The following is a 20,275-nucleotide window of genomic DNA, read 5'->3' on the forward strand; positions in this document are numbered from 1 at the left end:
AGTTACTTATGCCAATAGAATTACTTAAGTTACAAATGCAATGTTAAAAATTATGAAGTAAAAAATCATGTTTTGCGCATCAATATTCCCTTTAATAAATCAATGGAGAATTTGAGCTAAAATGGAGATGAGTCTTACAACATTTAGATGCAATGAAATGTCGTATTTCAGATTGTATGAATCATATTTCAAAATGTTGCAACATATTTTAGTCTCGGATTATAGTTTGGGAAAATTTCAAGTGAATGTGTACAAGATTAAGTCACAGTAACACTAATATAAGTAAAATCAAATGACTCATTAGAACTGATTAAGAAGCGTCAGCATTACAATTCTATTACAAAAGGCTTATTCCTCACAGCGTGTCTTCTTCCAAAAATGAAAAGTTGAATTTGAATCTTTCTTTATATATGGAGCTATTTTATAGGTGAGATCAGACTGGAAAGACTATACCTCGTGTTGGGTTCATACAGATTATTTTATCAATATTTGTTTTCGACATGACTTACTTTATTTAATAATAGACACTTCAAGCTTTATTTAGATATACTGTATTTCTCAGGTCATTTTCATTTATTTTAGTGATTCGTTTCAGGAAGATATTCACAGAGACTGAATGCAGAAAGCGCACCCTATTTGTTTTATTTATTTTACAAAAAAATTATAATAAAAATAAAAATAGGCTACTTGTGTATTTTTTTCAGTCATTATTAAATTAATGAAAGAATGAGTTTATTTTTGTAGTGTATTTTCTAGGTTTGATAACTTGAAAAGTAAACTTGAAAGTAAAGTAATTAGTAATCTGATTACTTTATAAATGCTGTAATCAGTAATGTAATCAAATTACAGTTTTAAAGAAGTAATTAGTAATTTGTAGTTGATTACTTTTTTTGAGTAACTTACCCAACACAGCTAATAAACCTGATGCAAATTTGTCAGTGATGCAGAAATGAAACAGAAGATTTCTATAGTAGTATGAGTAAAATAAATTAGTTTTAAATGCACAGTAACCAGGTTCATGCATTTGACATGCAGTTTCAGTCTCGTACATCTTAACTAACTGAATAACAATCTTATTTAACCATGTTCATAATTTATAACTAAGTAAATCATGTTTTCACAATTGCACTTGTGCATAATGCATCATATCCTGCACACATATGCACAAAATTTCAGAACACATACTCACCATGCCACTTCTCTGAGAATAATAACCAAATTAATGTTACACTAATTATTAATTATATTTAATATTAAACACTGTGCACTACAAGTTCCGGTTACTACCAATTTATTTTTTGCATATTGTTGGGCATATGCAATCATTACTTATATATCTTTAGTTTATTATGCACATCGGGAAGTTTATATGTTTTAGGTACAGTTGTGCTTTTAGGTTTGAACATAAATGTTCCAAATGCACCTAATAACTAATTAATAGAATGATTTTGCTCTGCAGATCTGAGGAAGAACTTTGAGGAGGAACCGCTGGGTAAGGAAGTGGCACTGGATCAGGAAGTCCTTCTGCGCTGTCATCCTCCTGAAGGTGTTCCTCCTGCAGAGGTGAGAGCAACAAGTAAACATCTTAACACCCAACAGCTCTGCTAATTATCCCTCTCATTAATGTACTCGCACAAATGTACCAACGAGCCAGAGATCTGACGTCTTTCACCATATTCCGTCTGTTCTATGAGTAGGACTTGGATGAGGAGCCACACAATGTGATTTGGCAGCTCTGGGAGTCCCATTAATAAAACATGTATTTTTTGCACTGGTGCAGGAGTAGGCCTGCCTGCGACCAGCTGTTGCAGCACAAAATGACCATACCTTCAAACCTAACAGCAGCGACATATTAGTGCTGAATTGTCGCATTCATCTCCACTTTCACAACAAAAGTGACTGATATGTTTGGCATCATTCATTCTGAATCTTTTTTTTTCAGTCTTTTTTTAAATATTATCAGAATCCCAATTCCTGCTTTTAGTTCTATTTCTGATATCAAAGATATAATTTTTTTTTATTGTACAAAGAAGACTGAAAAATTATAATCCACTTTTCTGCTGCCCCATGCTGCTATGCAGTGCCTGCCAAAATTTAACATCTTCAGCCGAGGCAGGGTCTTTGGGAGCTGCCCAGAATGGCCGCTGGATCCGGGAGCATACAGAGTGTTTTCCATCCGTTTGAGCCAGATTAAAGCTGTAAAATGTTTTCTCTGTGTATATGACTAGGTGGAGTGGCAGAGAAACGAGGAGCTGATCGACCCCAAGACTGACCCCAATTTCTTCATCACGGTGGACCATAATCTCATCATCAAACAAGCCCGCCTGGCAGACACAGGCAACTACACCTGCGTGGCCAAGAACATTGTGGCTCGACGAAAGAGCTCCTCGGCTACTGTGATTGTCTACGGTGTGTTTCTTCTCATACTTCGCTCCATTCTTAAATCCCAGATAAATGGACTTTACCTTTCAACAGTCTGACAAAAGTTTGGGATGGTTTTGACCCAGAGTCAGGGGTAATTTACTGAGAGAGGTAGGCTAGCTTTGATGGACAACTCTATTTTGATCAGACTTTGAGAACAAAATGTACTCACTGCTTAACCTTGCGAAAGATTATCTGTGTTTACTACTATTACAGCAGTAGTAGTCTGCCTCCAATTCATTTTGAACATTATTTATTTATTTATTTATTTATAAGCCTGGAAAAAAAACATGAAAGTTATTAGAATCGTTTACTTTTTTAGATGAGAAAATACTCATTGTAAGTTTGATCACCTATATTTTTTTTTTAACAGCAACATTTAAGATGTTTTGCAAGTTGCTCCACGTGATTTCCATGTTGTGAATATTTTTCTCTAAATATGCAGACGTACAGTACAGACCAAAAGTTTGGACACACCTTCTCATTCAAAGAGTTTTCTTTATTTTCATGACTATGAAAATTGTAGATTCACACTGAAGGCATCAAAACTATGAATTAACACATGTGGAATTATATATGGAATTATATACATAACAAAAAAGTGTGAAACAACTGAACATATGTCATATTCTAGGTTCTTCAAAGTAGCCACCTTTTGCTTTGATTACTGCTTTGCACACTCTTGGCATTCTCTTGATGAGCTTCAAGAGGTAGTCACCTGAAATGGTCTTCCAACAGTCTTGAAGGAGTTCCCCGAGAGATGCTTAGCACTTGTTGGTCCTTTTGCCTTCTGTCTGTGGTCCAGCTCACCCCTAAACCATCTCAATTGGGTTCAGGTCCGGTGACTGTGGAGGCCAGGTCATTTGGCGCAGCACCCATCACTCTCCTTCTTGGTCAAATAGCCCTTGATGCCTTCAGTGTGACTCTACAATTTTCATAGTCATGAAAATAAAAAAAAACTATTTGAATGAGAAGGTGTGTCCAAACTTTTGGTCTGTACTGTACAGTGTTGGGGGTAACGCATTACAAGTAACTCGAGTTACGTAATCAGATTACTTTTTTCAAGTAACTAGTAAAGTAACGCATTACTTTTTAATTTACAAGAAAATATCCGAGTTACTTTTTCAAAAAAGTAACGCAAGTTTCTTTGTTTTTCCATTTATTGACTGACAAGTCTCCAGTCCCCATACTGAGAGAAATCAGAAGTACAGAGGCGTTGTGTGCACTGTGTAAACATGATGTAGTTCTAGACTAAATGTGAATGTGTATTAATTCATCCCACTCACAAAAGAATTTAGAGTTAGTATTCATCAAAATGAATTAAAACAGTGAAATACAAACTTAAAATATGACACAAACCTGCAATAATTAAATGTTAAATAACACAAATGTATCTAATCCCATTTTATTAACTTTGCTGCTGTCCTTTGAAGATCCAGTTTAACCATACTAATAAGCAAAAATGACTTTAGATAAACTAACTATTGTTCTTCATTGTTTTTTTTTATTGCTGAAGAGTGTTGAATCTTCTTCTCCTGTGTGCTACTGTACAGACGTGAATTTACTTTTCCTTCAGCCTGAGGTTTATTCTTTACACTTTTTGGTGTGAAAGGGCTTTTACATTTGCTATAAATAGAACTTCTTATATTAAAAACAATCAAGCCCTGCCAGTGTTGGGAATAACGGTGTTTAAGTATAACGGCATTACTAACGGAGTTAAATTTTAAGTAACGGAGTAATCTAATTAATTTCTTAATTTCTAAGCGTTTTTAGCACTTCCGTTTCTGACGTGCAGACTCAAACGAAGCTTGACGACGTCAGCAACCTGTCTGACAGATGTAAATCTTCTAAGTGGCTGTGCGTGCAAACTGCCATCGTTAATCTTGCAGAGACAGCGAGCTTGAGCGGGGAGTTCTTTGTTGTGAGTGAGCAGGAGTAAGTATTCTGATTAATTATTTTGTAAAGTATTTTAAAATGTAACGCCAGTACGCCATATTAAGTTAATTGCCTGCGAGCTTCTCCTCCTGTCTGTACGGTAATGCGACATAGAGACGAGTGGTTATGACGCAATCGTTAATCTATTTTTTACAAAAACTGTTTCTACGGGGCCATAATGTAACATAGAAGGTAATGGAGCCCTTTATACATTGTTGTGTATCTTTAGAAATAAATAATGGACAAACGGAGTCTTTAAACGCATCAGATGTAAAGTTATTCGCTGTCAAAGTGACGCCAAAATGAATGGGAGTCAATGGGAATGCTAACGCAAGTGAAGTTCTGCTAAAAGATGGCAGCCCCCACCCGACTTCAACTTCCGGTCGAGTTCCTTGCCCCCTGATCGTTACTGAGAATGTAAAGTGTCGCGTTACTACAGTTTGGTTGAATAAAGAGCGAGGAGTCATGCTTTGGCTAGTGGCTACACATCAGCTGCCTGACACCGTTGCAAATCCGATGATGATTGGCTGGGTGGGCGGTGCCCTGCTCAAGCTGTCTCACTGCACGCTCTGACAACCACTAAACACAAGACGGCATCAGCGATAATGTCGTTCTCGAACTGGAAGTAAAAAGGCCAGAATGTTTCTGTAACATGCACGGTATGCCCAGGAAAAAATACTTTTTTTCCACCTCACATCAACAAATGTTACTGTAATGAATATTTAATGCTGTGTTCACACCAGACGCGACTTGCACGAATAAATTAGTTTTAAAAATATTTCATGTAGTTGAATGTAGTTATTTTAAACTCAAATATGCGGTTTATTTATAAAGACAGCGTCTATTTAAGAATGTGTTTCGCTGAGGTGTCTTAGGTGTTTCAGAGGTGTCTATTCACGTCTTTGCATTGACTTAACATTGAAATCACTCGCGCCAGACGCTCTATTCTATTTGCGTCTGGTGTGAACGCACCATAAGAGTTGGATAGTGTTCTGTGTATTGTGCAGTAACCTTAGGCCTAATATAGTAACCTTAGGCCTAATATACAGTTAAAGAGATTTGCACTAATGGCCAGGTTTCCCTTTGTTTCTTTTTACCCAAGTTTAAATTTGTTTGTCTTAATTTTGCACTTGAATTTTATTTTCAATATTTACTGCAATCTATTGAGTTCAAATAAATACAAAATTTTGTAAAATATTTACTGTTTTTATTCTTCAATTAGTTAATATAAACATATTATATATTAAAGATGTTATATGACATACCGTAATAGCATTATGGAACATAAAAAATAACGTCACAGTTACTTTGCTGAGTAACTAATTACTTTTACAATGTGGTAACTGAGTAACTAACTCAGTTATATTTTAGAAGTAATTTGTAACTGTAACTAATTACTTTTTTAAAGTACGATGACCAACACTGAGCCTTGCTCATATTTAAAAAGTAACGCAAAAGTAACGTAATACATTACTTTCCATAAAAAGTAACTAAGTAACGTAATTACTTAATTACGTAATTTTTTTGGGGAGTAACGCAGTATTGTAATGCATTACTTTTAAAAGTAACTTTCCCCAACACTGGTACTGTACATTTAGAAAGTTATATTTTTAGTCCTTTAAAGGGGTCATATGATGTGATTTCTATTTGTCCTTTCTCTTTGGAGTGTTACAAGCTCTTAGTGAATAAAGAAGATCTGTGAAGTTGCAAACACTAAAGTCTCAAATCCAAAGAGATATTCTTTATAAAAGTTAACACTCGCCCACGCCCCCCTGAAACGTCTCGTTCTAACATGCCCCCACATATCTACGTCAGTATGTGGGAAGATTTGCATAACGCGGCACAGATGTTCACGCAAAGAAAGAAAGCGTACCTTTTATTCTCGTTGTAGTATTGTTGTTGCCTCCGCCACCATGTCGTATAGACGCTGTGTGTTTCGTCACATGTGGTGGCTGAAAGACCAAGGTACTCTCCTTCATAGAATCCGCCTGCTGCACCGTTCTCAAGTCGGCTGTGGCTGGTCACTCAAGGCTGCAGTGTGTGACGTTCTTCCTTTGAGAAAGCGAAACTACTTTATTTTTGCCTTCCAAATGAAAACGTGACTAGAAATCATGTTTATGTCATGTTTATAGTGGGTTTTATGTTTTTATCTCCTCGCTCCTGCACGAAAAGGTTCACATTATGTTAAGAGGCATAACATTTCTGTCTCAGGCTTGAGACATTCAGCCAATCACAACGTGCTGGATAGCTGGCTGCATTTTATAACATATATTTACATGCACTTTATAGATGTGGCTCAAGTGTCCAAATATATAATTCAGTCATGAAACTCTAGATGGCACAGACTGACGGGTTGTTAACATAACTGATGATATTCAGAGAGTTTAACAACTTGGCACAAACTGATTGGTTCATGCCGCATATGCAGCCAATTAGCTTACTGCTTTGCATTTATATGGCTGGCTAGCATTCACTTGAGTTTCCTGCAGTGTGCTCTCAGAGATTTTCTGAAACCTTCCACCTTCCCAAGCTCCACCTGTATGGATCTGCTATGGGTTATTTTATATGCCAACATATTAAATACTCTTAAATACGCACTGCCCCATATTGCCATATGCAATGGCACACTCAAGTTTCTTGACTTGCTTGCAGCAGCAATAATCTACAACTACAGCAATAACCAACAGGAGCAGCGATTCAGCTGCAGCGTAGCAGATCTATTCCTCCAAGACCAGATACATTAACATTTTCATATTCATCACCATGCTAAAATCTTCATGATTTAAATACATTTGAACCCATTATGTTTTCTGGAAGACCAAGGTACGCTCCTTCGTAGAATCCGCCTGCCACACCGTTCTCAAGAAGCCCACCTCTGCTCAATCAAGCCAGCCGCGGCTCATTCTAGACCGCGGCTCAATCTATGCTCACTCAAGGCCACAGTGTGTGACATTGTTCCGTTGCAAAAGCGAAACTACTTTGTTTTGCCTTTCAAAAGAAATCATGTTTATATGACGTTTATAATGGGTTTTATGTTTTTGTCTCATCACTCCGACTGGACAAGGATTTACAATATGTTAAGAGGCGTGAAATTTCTGTCTCACGCCTGAGGCATTTAGCCAATCACAATGTGCTGGATAGCTGGCCAATCACAGCACACCAATCTTTTAAGAGATATGAGCCTTGTGAAAATCGACGCGTTTCAGAAGGCGGAGTATAGTGGAGAAACAATAATGTACAGTATGTAAAAAAAAAATATATATATATATATATATATATATGTATATATATATATATATATATATATATATATATATATATATTAATTTGTATTATTTTTTTTACCTTAACACCATAAACACATTTCATTACACCAAATACACAAAATAATGTTCTTTTTAGCAGCATCATATGACCCCTTTAAAACTAAGGATTACAGCATGGGCACATTCTGTTGTTACTTCCTTTTAGCTTAGCTCCACCAAAACTGTTCATGCTGTGAATGATTGCAGCGACATTACAACATATCCATTTTTGGAGCAAAGCAGCCAAACAGTGTCTCAGAAATCTCAGCAGAGCTGACAAACACTCACACTGTAGTTGGGCTTGTTGAATTAATGGCAGAAAGTGACTAATGAATAGGGTTTATAAGCTAGCTGACCTTTATTAAAATGCACAGTGGCAGAGCATCGCTAACCCTGGAGGGGTCCCAGGACAAGCGCCGTTCTAAAGGTAGCATGCATTACAACCCTGTACACGCTCTCTGCTAATCCGGGCCGAGGCAATCACACATGACACATAGTACAGTACTGGGACAGATCTACTGAGAATACTCCTAAACCACAGACGGACATGTTAACAATGGACGAATCTGAACTCCCTTTGTCAGAGATAATGTATTTGTTTTATTATGAAGCCTATCCTAAAGATAATAAGTCAAGGGACAGCTGTGTGATTTGCCACTAACGGGAATAAATGCGGACATGGTTTTTAATGCAGGGACTGCAACTCAATCAGAGCAATCAGAGTGTTATGTTTAATAGGAGAACTAAACTGACAATTATTTCTCAGATGACGCTAGATTAGATAAGTTGTTGCGTTTTGTTTGAATTGCCTGATTTGGGAACATTTTGACGGAAGGCTCTGCAAAAGTGAGCTGAGAACATTTTTGCTCTATTGTTTGCTCTTTATGCTGTCAATCAATAAAGCCCTCACAGAGGGAAAAAGACAAATGGTACATGAATGCTAGGTGCAGTGCCTTACAATTTGGAGGTTTCAAATTTTGCAATGTTCCCAAAGCAATTTGCTACCATTGTAGAAATTAATTAAAGAAAAATTCCCTGTGAAAACCTTTTGATCAAAAGAACTATTATGCATGGTCCTTTATGCCATTCTTTTTTTCCCCATGGCTTCACATTAAAATGTCAGTTTACTAATTTGAAGTCTTGCAGGCTTGCTTATTGGCTGAACCATAGGTGGTGTGAGAGCTGTTATTAGTGCTGTTGGACAGAGGCCGAGATGAATTTTAACAAGGCTGGACTTGACTTGACACAACGGTGCGCTAAGAGGTAATCAGGACCCGAGTTGCTCCGCAATTTCCTTCTTCGTGGTGAGCAATCAGTGGTAGAAGAGAGGCTAAAGAATTGATTCGGTCTGACCAGAGCAGAATTACGGAGCAGCTCCAGGCACGATATAGAGTCTGACCGCCGATCAAGGCTTCAGGACAACAAATCGGACGAGTTACCGGGGAAAGAAGAAATCAGATTTGCTCTGAATTCTCCCACCAAGAGTGAAGAGGCTGGGATCTTGATTAAAAACCCTGCGTGAACTTTGGACTCGGGATCATTGTGGAATCCTTGCGGGATTATGCATTTCACGAGCCAGGATATTGGTGCCATAAAAACCATACTGTGTATCTGTGTAGAGCAGAAAACCAATATACACCCTGCATGAGCGTTGTGAGATGAAGTCTAGGGCATTTCCTTTAAGACATCCAACTCCCATGTGTCCCCCGGTTTGCTCTGTAGATTTAGCGATGACTTTTGTTAATATACAGTTCTTAAAAGGTGATTGAGGGTTGAAAAGGGCAACTGAGGAAAATTTTGTTTGGTTCTGTGGCCACACACACGTGTGTGTGTGTGTGTGTGTGTGTGTGTGTGTGTGTGTATATATGTATATATATATATATATATATATATATATATATATATATATATATATATATATATAACATATTATTATTATTCAGAAGTTGCAAGCGATTTGCATGAGGAACAGTACAAAATGAAAAAACAGATTACAAACATCTTGTGACCTCTTAGCTGAATTAAAAGAACACAAACTTTAAAGCTGCTGTAGGTAACTTTTGTAAAAATATATTTTTTAAAATATTTGTGAAACCTGTCATTATGTCCTGACAGTATAATATGAGACAGATAATCTGTGAAAAAAATCAAGCTCCTCTGGCTCCTCCCAGTGGTCCTATTGCCATTTGCAGAAATGCATCCGCTCCCGGTAAGAAATCAACCAATCAGAGCTGCGGTCCGTAACTTTATTTGTGTTCAAAATGTAGAAAAATTTATATAATAAGCGAGTACACCATGAATCCATTTTCCAAACCGTGTTTTTGGCTTGTCCTGAATCACTAGGGTGCACCTATAATAAGTGTTTATATTTGGACTATTTTAGATTGCTTCGGGGGTACCGCGGCGGAGTAACCCAGAACCTTTGTGATTCTTCATAGACATAAACAGAGAGAAGTACTTCCAGCTACGATGTTCTTCCGCGAGACGCAAGCAGCTCTGTTTATTAACCGCTAGAGCGTCAAAAGTTACCTACCGCAGCTTTAAAGTTACAGGTTTGGAAACGTTGCAGGAAAGTGAATTATATGTTTCTAACATTTGGATTTATTTTAATATTTGTTGCTTAATTTATTTGAAAAAAAAAAGATGCTGTGGAGTTTGACATTATATCATGACTGTTGCAGTGTCTAGTGTAGTGTGACTGCCCCTTCAGGTACACAAGTGACATGATAAACCTATGAAGTTTCATACTTGGGAATGGCAAAATGCAGGGATGAACATGTCAGAGTGGTGCTTCCACTTGACTGTTTGATTTGCTGGTTATTCTGCCATTCTGTTAATGTAACAAAGCCCACTGTGCTAGGAATTGGTACACAAATCAAACATTTAATACCTCACCCATTTGGAAACATTGACTTTGTCAAAATTGCAAAATCTATGAGCACACCTTCTTTTTGAAAATGTAATGACTTTGTAACCATTAAAAAATTACGTTCTATATAGTATAAATGCATGAATTATGAATGAAATCCGGACTTAATACATTTGTATTGTTGCCATTGTCATGTGACCAATTAGTGTCAGTTACATAGCTTCACCGCCATTCACAAATCTTCTCCGATGGCTTCATGGGAGAGTAAAGGGTCCATCAGATACTTCAGAATCTTGGAAGTATTAATCTTTTCACCTATTTTTTTATGAATATTGTGAATCTGAGCATACTGTGCTGTTCGTATGCTGTTTTCGCCTGCTAATATAGTAGTAAAGTATGCAAATTTGGATGTAGCTATTATATGTTAAAGGTATGCAATGGAATTTTGGTCTCTCTATCACAATCTGTGGTTAAAACATACAATTATCAATAAATAATTTTTTCTTAAAGGCCTATAAAACATTCAAAATATAAGATGTTTAAAATTTCTTTAGTCAGGGCTTTCTCTTGTTTATGTAAAGGTTTTGTTTTTTCCCAACTCTGGTGGCATTATACAGTATGTACTGGCTGAATAATTAATACAAAAAAAGGAATCCTCTGTTGTGTACCTTTAATACAAACATACAAAAGTATTATAGTATAAGTTGCTTGCTGGTAGTAGATAAGTGCTGTTCCAGTAACACACAAACTGTAAACATCAAATGAATATGAATTGAACGTAAAAACAACTGTGATGGCAACTATCTCAAATGTACACTAGAGTTAGCATAGTGTTGACAGCTGTTGACATTAACATAGCTTTCGTGTGTTGCTGTAGTCCCCGTGGCCTGCCTTTAAGCACAGAGCTAATGTTTGTGGCTGTTTATCATCCTCGTGCTTGTCGGGTAATCCTGACTCGCTGTGTTCGTTTCCCCCTCTCCTTTGCACTGGGCGCACGAGCAGTGAACGGTGGCTGGTCCACGTGGGCCACATGGTCGGCCTGCAGTGCTGTCTGCGGTCGGGGGTGGCAGAAGAGGAGCCGGAGTTGCACCAACCCCACTCCCCTGAACGGCGGGACGTCCTGCGAGGGCCAGAGTGTCCAGAAAAGTGCCTGCACTGCCACCTGTCCAGGTAACGTGCACCGGGCGTCGCTCACTGCAGAGTAGAGCTAGACTAGCATTAGCTCACAGACCCTTGCACGGTCCCCTTGCTCTGAGGCACCAGTAGCCCCCTCTCTGTAGGATGGCTAGCTTGATTTGCATTAGCTTTTCTGTGCTTAAGCAAAAGTTTTTCAAGGTGTTTTTTTGTTTTTGTTTTTTGAATTATTCATAGCTAAACCAGTGCTTGTGTGTCCATTCCGGCCATCACGCTGATTTTGCTGTGCTCTGTTTTGCTTTCGCTTTTGCTGCATGAAGTCTTTTTCTGTTCAGTTTTAAGCAGGGTCCAAAATTAACTTGCCTGCCAGTGGCAAAGACATATGTTTTTCCCTGTTTTAGCTGGGGTTTTTTTACGTTCAAGTCGTGATGTTGTTCCTCACATTTGTCCCCAGATGGAGTTCTAGAACTTATTCTATACAGAACTGAATTAAGAATTAAATCTTAAATATTAACCTTATTCAAAATTCCAATTAAATTCTAACATTTTAATTTAATTTGAATTAAGGTAGGAAACAGGTTGCACAATTGCAATGCAGATTTAAATTTACACTATAATTTAAATATTTTGGGGTTGGTAATATTAAAATTATTATTATTATTATTATTATTATTATTATTATTATTATCATTATTATTATTATTATTATTATTATTGAAAGTCTCATGCTCACCAAGGCTATATTTATTAAATATTTTCAGAATTTTAAATATCTGCTTTCTTTTTATTATTATATTTTAAAATGTAATTTTATTCTGTGATGGCAGAGCTGAATTTTCAGGAGCCATTACTCCAGTTTTCATTGTCACATGATCCTTCTGAAATCATTTAATATGTTCATTTGATGTTAAAGAAAAATTTATTATTATTATTATTATTATTATTATTATTATTATTATTATTATTATTATTATGTACATGCATACAAATTAAAATTTACCAAAACCTTTTTTAAGTGTAATAAGTAAATTGTAACTTTCACAAACCTTAAGAACCTTATTTATTTACTTATTTATTTTCAGTGTAGGGATGCAAAGTTTTAATGTTGTTTACACATAATTTTACAGAAAACAATATAAATAGAGTTCATTTTGGACTCGAGGCTCGTCTTTTAAACAGTCAGACAGGGCAGCACAGAGTGATATTTACACGACTGCACATTTTATAAATACAAAGATTAGCAAATGTTTCTGAGTGTTCTATGTCACTGCTTAAGTTGTTTCCCTGACCTCCTTCACTGCTGCTAGTAGTTCTTTCAAGGCTTGAGAGGGAACAGATAAAGGAAGAGGAAGCAGCGCGGCTGCTTTTCCTCAGCACTTATTGATCACATGCAGTTTGAAGATACAGGCTGACATTAGACTCAGGTAGATGGGGGAAGGGATTCTCTTGATTACTGCGATAGGCTCTTGAGTGTATTTCAGCAGGGACAAAAATGGCATTATCCAGGCGCTGCTGACCGGCGGAAAATATCCACGCTTAGTAAACAGGAGAGGAAATCGAAGCTTTTGTCAGCTGCAGCTCGTCTCCTTCGCTCACCCCCCTCTCTTCCTCCACTTCTCCAGTGAGAGGGTTTATCTACTTAAGCCAATCTCCTGTTTCATTACAAAGCATCCAGTGAAATTTAATAAGACGCCACCTCTACACTGCTCTGTAAGTAACGTGCTCTCAAAATATGGCGTTTTTGATGAGCAAAAATACAAAGCATGGGGGAACGCTTCTGACAGAGCTCTGTGGGGATGGATTTCACATGATAACGACTTAAATAGCATTTCTGTGGGGAAGAAGAGAGATTGAGAAGAAAATAAAGGCATGAACACTGTTAAAGATCAATGCTGGAAGTAGAACTTTTGTAGGAAAGCAGTGATGAGAAGTAGAGCGTACTAAAAAATAATCCCCTAATATGTACTGTATAAAAAATATGGCAGCCAATACCGTAAAAAATATGATAGCAGTGTTTTAGGTTTTACAGGGCTGAACTTAAATTTGTGGTAAAAATTTACTGATGTATTTTTAATATTCTGTGCAATGAAATAAAATATATTTTGTAAACTTGTATAATATACTAGTAACCAGCATAATAATGACACACAAGGAATTAAATTTCATCAAGTAGCCTTTCCACAACTGTGGGAATTTCAGTTTACGTAATTTCACTGTAAACTGACTATTGAAACTGTACATTAAACAGTATTTTACTGTAAAAATAAATACTATATATTACTATGTATAGTAAGGTAACTTATTCTGACACCTCGGTTTTGTTCAGTGCAGATAAGTCAACGCTATCTCACGACCAATTCGTACGTATTTTACGAGGTGGCTTATTCGTACGAATTTGTACGACCTCACTCGTACGATTTTATATGACCCCAGTGACGGTTTGTTTAGGGGCGGGGTTAGGTGTAGGTTATTCGTACAAATTCATACGAATTGTACAACTCGTAAAATACGTACGATTTGGCAACAATCGTATGAATTTGTACGAGTGTGGTCGTACGAATAAGCCACCTTGTGAAAAATGTACGAATTGCTGTGAGATCGGGTTGGATAAGTTGCTTATCGCTGGAAACTTTAGGCCAGAAAGACGATAAGGGTTATGCTGAACGAGCGAGTTGGACGTTGTTCCTGTGGTGGCTTTATTCCCCTGGTGTATCTCACAATCCGACTGATTAATCCTGACATGGGTCACAGTGAGGGAGCCGTAGTGTCCTGGCAAAGGATGACTTAGTTGTGTTCCCAGTCAAAATTGAGCACCTGCCTGCTTTAGTGTGCTCACCAGAGGACCCCAAATCCTGTCAGTGAGAGAAAAGGGGAAGGTGAAAGAGTGACCATCACGTTCCATTCATCACCATACAAAGACACGCACAGACAACTGCAGGCCCTAAAAATTACATCTGAGACTTCATCCCGATTTATCAAAACGTGACTTCTGACTGCAGGAGGTATAAATCATCATTTACTGACTAGCTGCAGGTAGAGGCAGCGTGTTCCCAGAGCACAGTCAGACAGCAGGAGACAGAAAGAGAAACAGCAGAGCTTTGATAAACGACTCTGTATGTGAACACAGTCCATCGCTGCTGTTCTACTGATCCTCAGGACAGGGCGACTTTAAAGGACGTGACGTGATTCTTTGTGTAATGCGGCGAGCGTGCATGCCGCCTGAATGCTGATGAAGCTGGATTCTCTTTGTAATGCGAAAACGTTGGACTAATGTTTCCAAGGCACTCAAAATGTTATCCTCAGCACCAAGGCTGCACAACCAGGTGAAATAAAATAATGGGATTATTATTAACTGCAAAAACGACATTAGGCTGTGAATGTAATTATGTATATATAGTGGTGTGACTGTATTATTGGATTATTAGTATTAGTAGTAATAGTAGCATTAAGATGATTTAAATGGGTTTAAAATGTAAATGTACAATAATTCAAAATTGGACTAAAACAATATAATAACTAAAGTAAAAAGACAATTAAAAAAATAAAATAAAATACACTCACAAGTCCAAAGACAGTTTGAATGTAAAGAGAGCCTTTGAAGTGTAAGTCTTTCTATTGGCAGCAGAGCACGACCTTATTTGGAGTGTTTTGCACATCCTGTTCAGTGTCTTGAATAATGAATTTTATGTCTTTTTTTATTGCCTGTGATATCTTAGCAGGAGAAACAATAAATGTTAAATGTTTATCATATTGCAGTTTAAATCACTTTTGCATTATTTGTCCATATAATCCCCAAACCAGACTGTACAGTTCAGTTCTGAACCTGAGGACTCTTCTGCATTATATGCTGGCTTGCCATTTCTTCCCCTCTCTCTTTCCTTTTCTCATGGAAAATTATTACCATAGTCTCAAGAATCAATAGTACTTTGGGTTTTTTCTTCTTTCAAATCTTTTCAAAAGGAACAAACCAGTAACTTAACACAATTGGCCAATCAACTGGATGAGTTCAGCTGTGAAGAGTCTAATGTAATAAGTGGGCTTTAAAGGGCTAATTGACCCTGATGAGCCTCTTGTACCAGCTCTTGTTGAATCACTGGCTGGTTAGACCTTTAGTACGGTGAAGAGGCTGCTTCATCTAAACCCGACACATCAGAGACGTCAGACTTCTCATCTAGCACACACACGCACACAAAGACAATCCTCACCTGGAGAGCCTTTGTGACTTTAATGGTCTCTAAGGAGCGAATCATCTAATATACAATGCAATCCCTCAGACACTTTCAAATTTCACTAACATTTTTCTCTTTTGAGTATCTTTAAAGCTCTTTTAAAGCAAGTGCAGATTAATTCAGATTCTTGGCACTTTTAACATGAAATTGAAATATTACAAAGGGGGAACAAAACAAAAGTTAACATCAGAAAATGCTCAGTTTTTCTCTTTCACTGATGCATTATCGTTAGTCTGATGTGTTCAGCGTGGAACCATGCCAGTGTCTTAACTGATGGAGAACAAACAGGCCTTCCAGCTTCCGTTGCAGTATGTTTTCAGGATTCGAACCACATGTTTTCCTGTTCTCTGCATGCTAGCCTGTTTCGCTGAACTTTATCTCTCCATATCCCCCACCCGTCTTCAAGTTTTTTAACAGATAAAATGTTGGCCTTTATGAATATTAATTAGGCTCACTGCCAAAAAAAAAAAAGAAAATATAATTTTTTATATAATTCAAAGATTTGCTCAGAAACTGCCATTGTTGCTGAAAATCAAGTAAAAAAAAAAGAAAAAAAAGAAAAAAAAAACGTAACACTTTAGTATAGGGACCAATTCTCACTATTAAGTTGCTTATTAAGCATGCATATTATTAGCATATTGGCTGTTTATTAGAACTACATAATGTTAACATATATAACATTAAATACTAAATAATTTAACAATAAAAAAAATATATTTTGGTGACACTTTTATTTAAGTCCAGCTCTCGCTATTAAGCAAATATTAAATACAATTTTACCTCAATAAACACCTTATTTGCTGCTTTATTAATAGTTAGTAAGGTAGTTGTTAAATTTAGGTATAAGTAGCATTAAGTATATGTAAATTGTCATGCAGAATATTGCAGACATTGTTTCATGAATCAGCGCTTTGAGTGATTCAATGACTCACTCATAAAGAGTCAATTTGAGTCATTGTTTTTAAATGAATCAGTTGAAGTGATTTAAAGCTAATGTGTAATTTGTGAGAAGAAAATGCAATTAAGTGATAACGAAGTCATGGCGTCTAGGAGGTCTTTGGGAAGGTCCCGGTAGGACCCAGTCGACTTCATAGATGTTAACGTTGAAAGTTATCCAGTATTGTGCCAGGCTCTTACAAAGTTGCTAGACTGCTGAATTTTTTAGAAGATGTTATGCTTAACCTCTTTTTTGTGTGAAAGTACCCTAAACCTCTTTTTGGCAGGCACTTTGGCCAAGGCAATGTTTTGCATGAAGTAAGCCTCTCAAAAACATCCTTTGAATCCCAAAACCCTTTTAGATTCCTGTTTTGGAATACCTGTTCTTTTTGTGTTAATGTTGCATGAATCATTAAAATACAAAATAGGCTACGGTGCATTGTAACTTCATTCTGACCCACTCATGCCACGCCCACTCTGGCTCAGAGCCCATGAATCACCTATAATCTTGTTGTCTCTGCTTTATTTAACATGGAATGTTTAGGTCCAGGTGAGATTACAGATGTGAGTGTTGACTCAGTCTCGTCCCTGCTGATCTAAAGGTAATTGTGTGCCTCTCCCGCTCGGCTCCTCCTCCCCGCTCAAGGACGACACAGCTGGAGGCGTCCAGCATCAGCCATTGTGATTTCCAGCAATGGCGAATGGAAATGAGGCTTCCTGCAGCCCTTGTAAAGAGCAGTTGGACGCCCTTTAGATGTGCCCTTGACAAGACGTCCAAATAGACCTGCCACTGCGTTATTGTGTTACTGGCACCCTACAATGACACGATACACACACACACACACACACACACACACACCTTAGATATTATCTTAATAGCAGGGACTCTGAATGGACAATCATTTGCTTGCTTTGTTTCCTTATTATTGCATCCTTCATTCTTGTTAAGTAGGTTTAAGATATGATTGTTGGATCTTTTGAAGGGGAAATTGGCCATCACTGTCTATTTCTGTTTCTTACCACTTTATGTTTAAAGTCAACGTGAAATCAAAATTGACCCTATTTACTTCCTCAATAAATGTCCCTGCTCTTATTTTGCATGTTTCATCAGTACATGTTATAACAAAGGGGGAAAAATACTTTGTTATCTTTCATCAATAACTTGCAGTATCATATGAAATTAATTTCCTTTTTAGAAAGTGTCACTCTTGTAAATATAAACTAATAACCAAATAGCTGTTTTAAGCATAGCTGTTTTTAGGCTGCTGTTGTAAATATACACAGTGGTTTAATACAATTAGATATTTTAAAGTTCACAGCAACAATAACAAATTACTGTAAGATATTTTACAAAGAGATGTTCAAGGGTGCACTTTAGCTTTACCTTCAGCTTACCAATTAAATAAATAAAACTCTGCCTCACATTTTTGGGAGGAAAACTAAAACAGTGAAAAATTACAGTGTGCACAGACTTGCTTCAGCAAATGTTGTATTTCATATTTGCTTTTGTTAACATTTTAGGTTTAGTGTAGGTATGTTATTTCCAAGCATCATGGAGCATTAATCTTGTAGTGCCACTCACCAGACACTTTATTTCCAAACTGCCGTGATACATACAACAGCCAGCATTGAAAATATTGCCAGATTCACGTAGACCTGTTTTGGGTAAAACTGCATACAATTTTAGCACCACTCTCTAAACATATCACTGTGAAAGTGTCAATAAAACATGCAAGAAGCAATAAGTGTCACCACAAGCATGTTTTTTTCCAGTGGGCCTTGGTTGGCCAAGTAGTCCTTCACAATCGACTGCAAGCTTAGGTCCGTTCTGCTTCAGAATGTCCACTTTTCATAATCCAGTCAGTTCCCAAGGGATTAAATAAACCCCTACTATTTTTTTTTTTTTTCAACTTCATATAAATCATTTTTATTTATGTCTTGCTATCAAAATAAAATGGGTTGAGAATGCCGTTTTATGTTGACTTTAATATCTATATTGCTGCTAGTGTTTTATCTGCAACTGTTTTCTTCTCAGATGAGTCAAGAGACTTCCTTTTATTTGCTTCGTACAGTTTATTTCTTCCAAGAGAAGAAAGAGAATCTTTTCTCCATCTCTTAGCTGTTGATCTCTCATCACCTGCCTTTTAAAATTCATGCAGAGAATCAGAGACAGGAACACGCTTCTTATAGTAATGTATTCATTAAGCATCAGTTTCCTGTTCAGTCAGGCTGGTGTGATGATATAAGCCTGCCTTGCTCGCAAATGAGTCCACTCAATGGCAAACAAGGACAATTATTTTATTGCCTCGCCACTCTCCCTGCCAAATGATTGATCAAAAGCTGTGTCAGCATCTCTTTTAGATGCACTCCACACATTCTTTGTTAGTAATAATATCATTATGTGCCACTTAATAATCTCTGTATATTTAAATATGAAAAACCCACTCTAGTCTGGCATTCTATGACTAAATATCCCCTTTATTCACAGCTGTTTATGACTGCAGACTCTACATCCTTCTTATCGCTAAGGCACGCAAGTACTTTATTAGCTGGTTGTTTGGCCAAGCGATGACCTCACTGTACTGCCAGTGCCGAGTTAGCAGAGCAGAACCACACAGTGAATATGCTATAAAGCCAGGGGTTAATAAACAGCCCAGCGTGTCTGATCCTCGGTGTGTTGAATGGAGCCATCAGTAACTCTGTATCCAAGTACCATAATTCACCCCTGCTCTTGGTCCTGTGAGGGCACAGCTCAGCACCCCTAGAGAGCTCATTACCAGAGCTGCTCACATTAGCCCTGTAGTAACCTTCCCCAACCTGGCACAATGTCAGCCCGAATAAGACTTCCAAAATGGCCTCCGGTCCAACTGATGAATAACGCGGCCCTGTGAGAATGAGAAATGGAAATAAAATACTTATTCTATGGCTTGGGAGGAAATAGGACATTTGAGTGTCGTTAGACTGGGCACAAACACACATACAGAATTTCCACCTGCCTTTTATCCTCCTATGGGCTTTTCACACTTGAAATATGGTTATCTTAAACATATTTAGGGGCTAAGATCCAAAGGTGCGATGGCACCAATTGTATCTTTTGGCATTCTTTTTTTTTCTTCTTCTTCTTCTTCCACACTTTAGCCTATGGCAGCCCAGTGAATCGCTTGTGGGAAAGTTGTGAAATTTGTCAAACAGATAGAGCACAGTCTCAACATTATCTATAGCAAATTTGGAGTCTCTAACTCAAGCTCTCTAGCGCCACCATTCGTCCAAAATTGCACTCATATTTGGCACAAAAGGAAAATATTTTTTCCTCTGAATCCTTGGCTGAATCCTGGATCCCTGAGTCAAATTAATTCAAAAATGTAAATCGTAAGGTTTAGTTTTTTCGCTATTCGAACTCATCCTAGATGGTTTGTCCTTTTTTTTCACCAGAATTTGATCAGCTC

The 20,275-nt window shown here is 37.4% G+C and overlaps 1 protein-coding gene across 4 annotated transcripts in view; it reads left to right on the plus strand.

The window, feature by feature from the left end:
• LOC113113834 (netrin receptor UNC5A-like) overlaps positions 1-20,275 on the plus strand; it is a 170,912-nt gene that overhangs the window by 111,158 nt on the left and 39,479 nt on the right. For 2 of the 4 annotated variants that reach the window (XM_026280329.1, XM_026280330.1), the window contains exons 4-6: positions 1,460-1,563; positions 2,229-2,409; positions 11,533-11,700. In XM_026280329.1, coding sequence (XP_026136114.1) covers positions 1,460-1,563; positions 2,229-2,409; positions 11,533-11,700 — 453 coding nt within the window. The remainder of the gene's footprint in view (positions 1-1,459; positions 1,564-2,228; positions 2,410-11,532; positions 11,701-20,275) is intronic. The other 2 variants (XM_026280331.1, XM_026280332.1) reach the window with 1 other exon arrangement.

Source organism: Carassius auratus, chromosome 14 (assembly GCF_003368295.1).
Source record: "Carassius auratus strain Wakin chromosome 14, ASM336829v1, whole genome shotgun sequence".
Classification (NCBI taxonomy): Eukaryota; Metazoa; Chordata; class Actinopteri; order Cypriniformes; family Cyprinidae; genus Carassius; species Carassius auratus.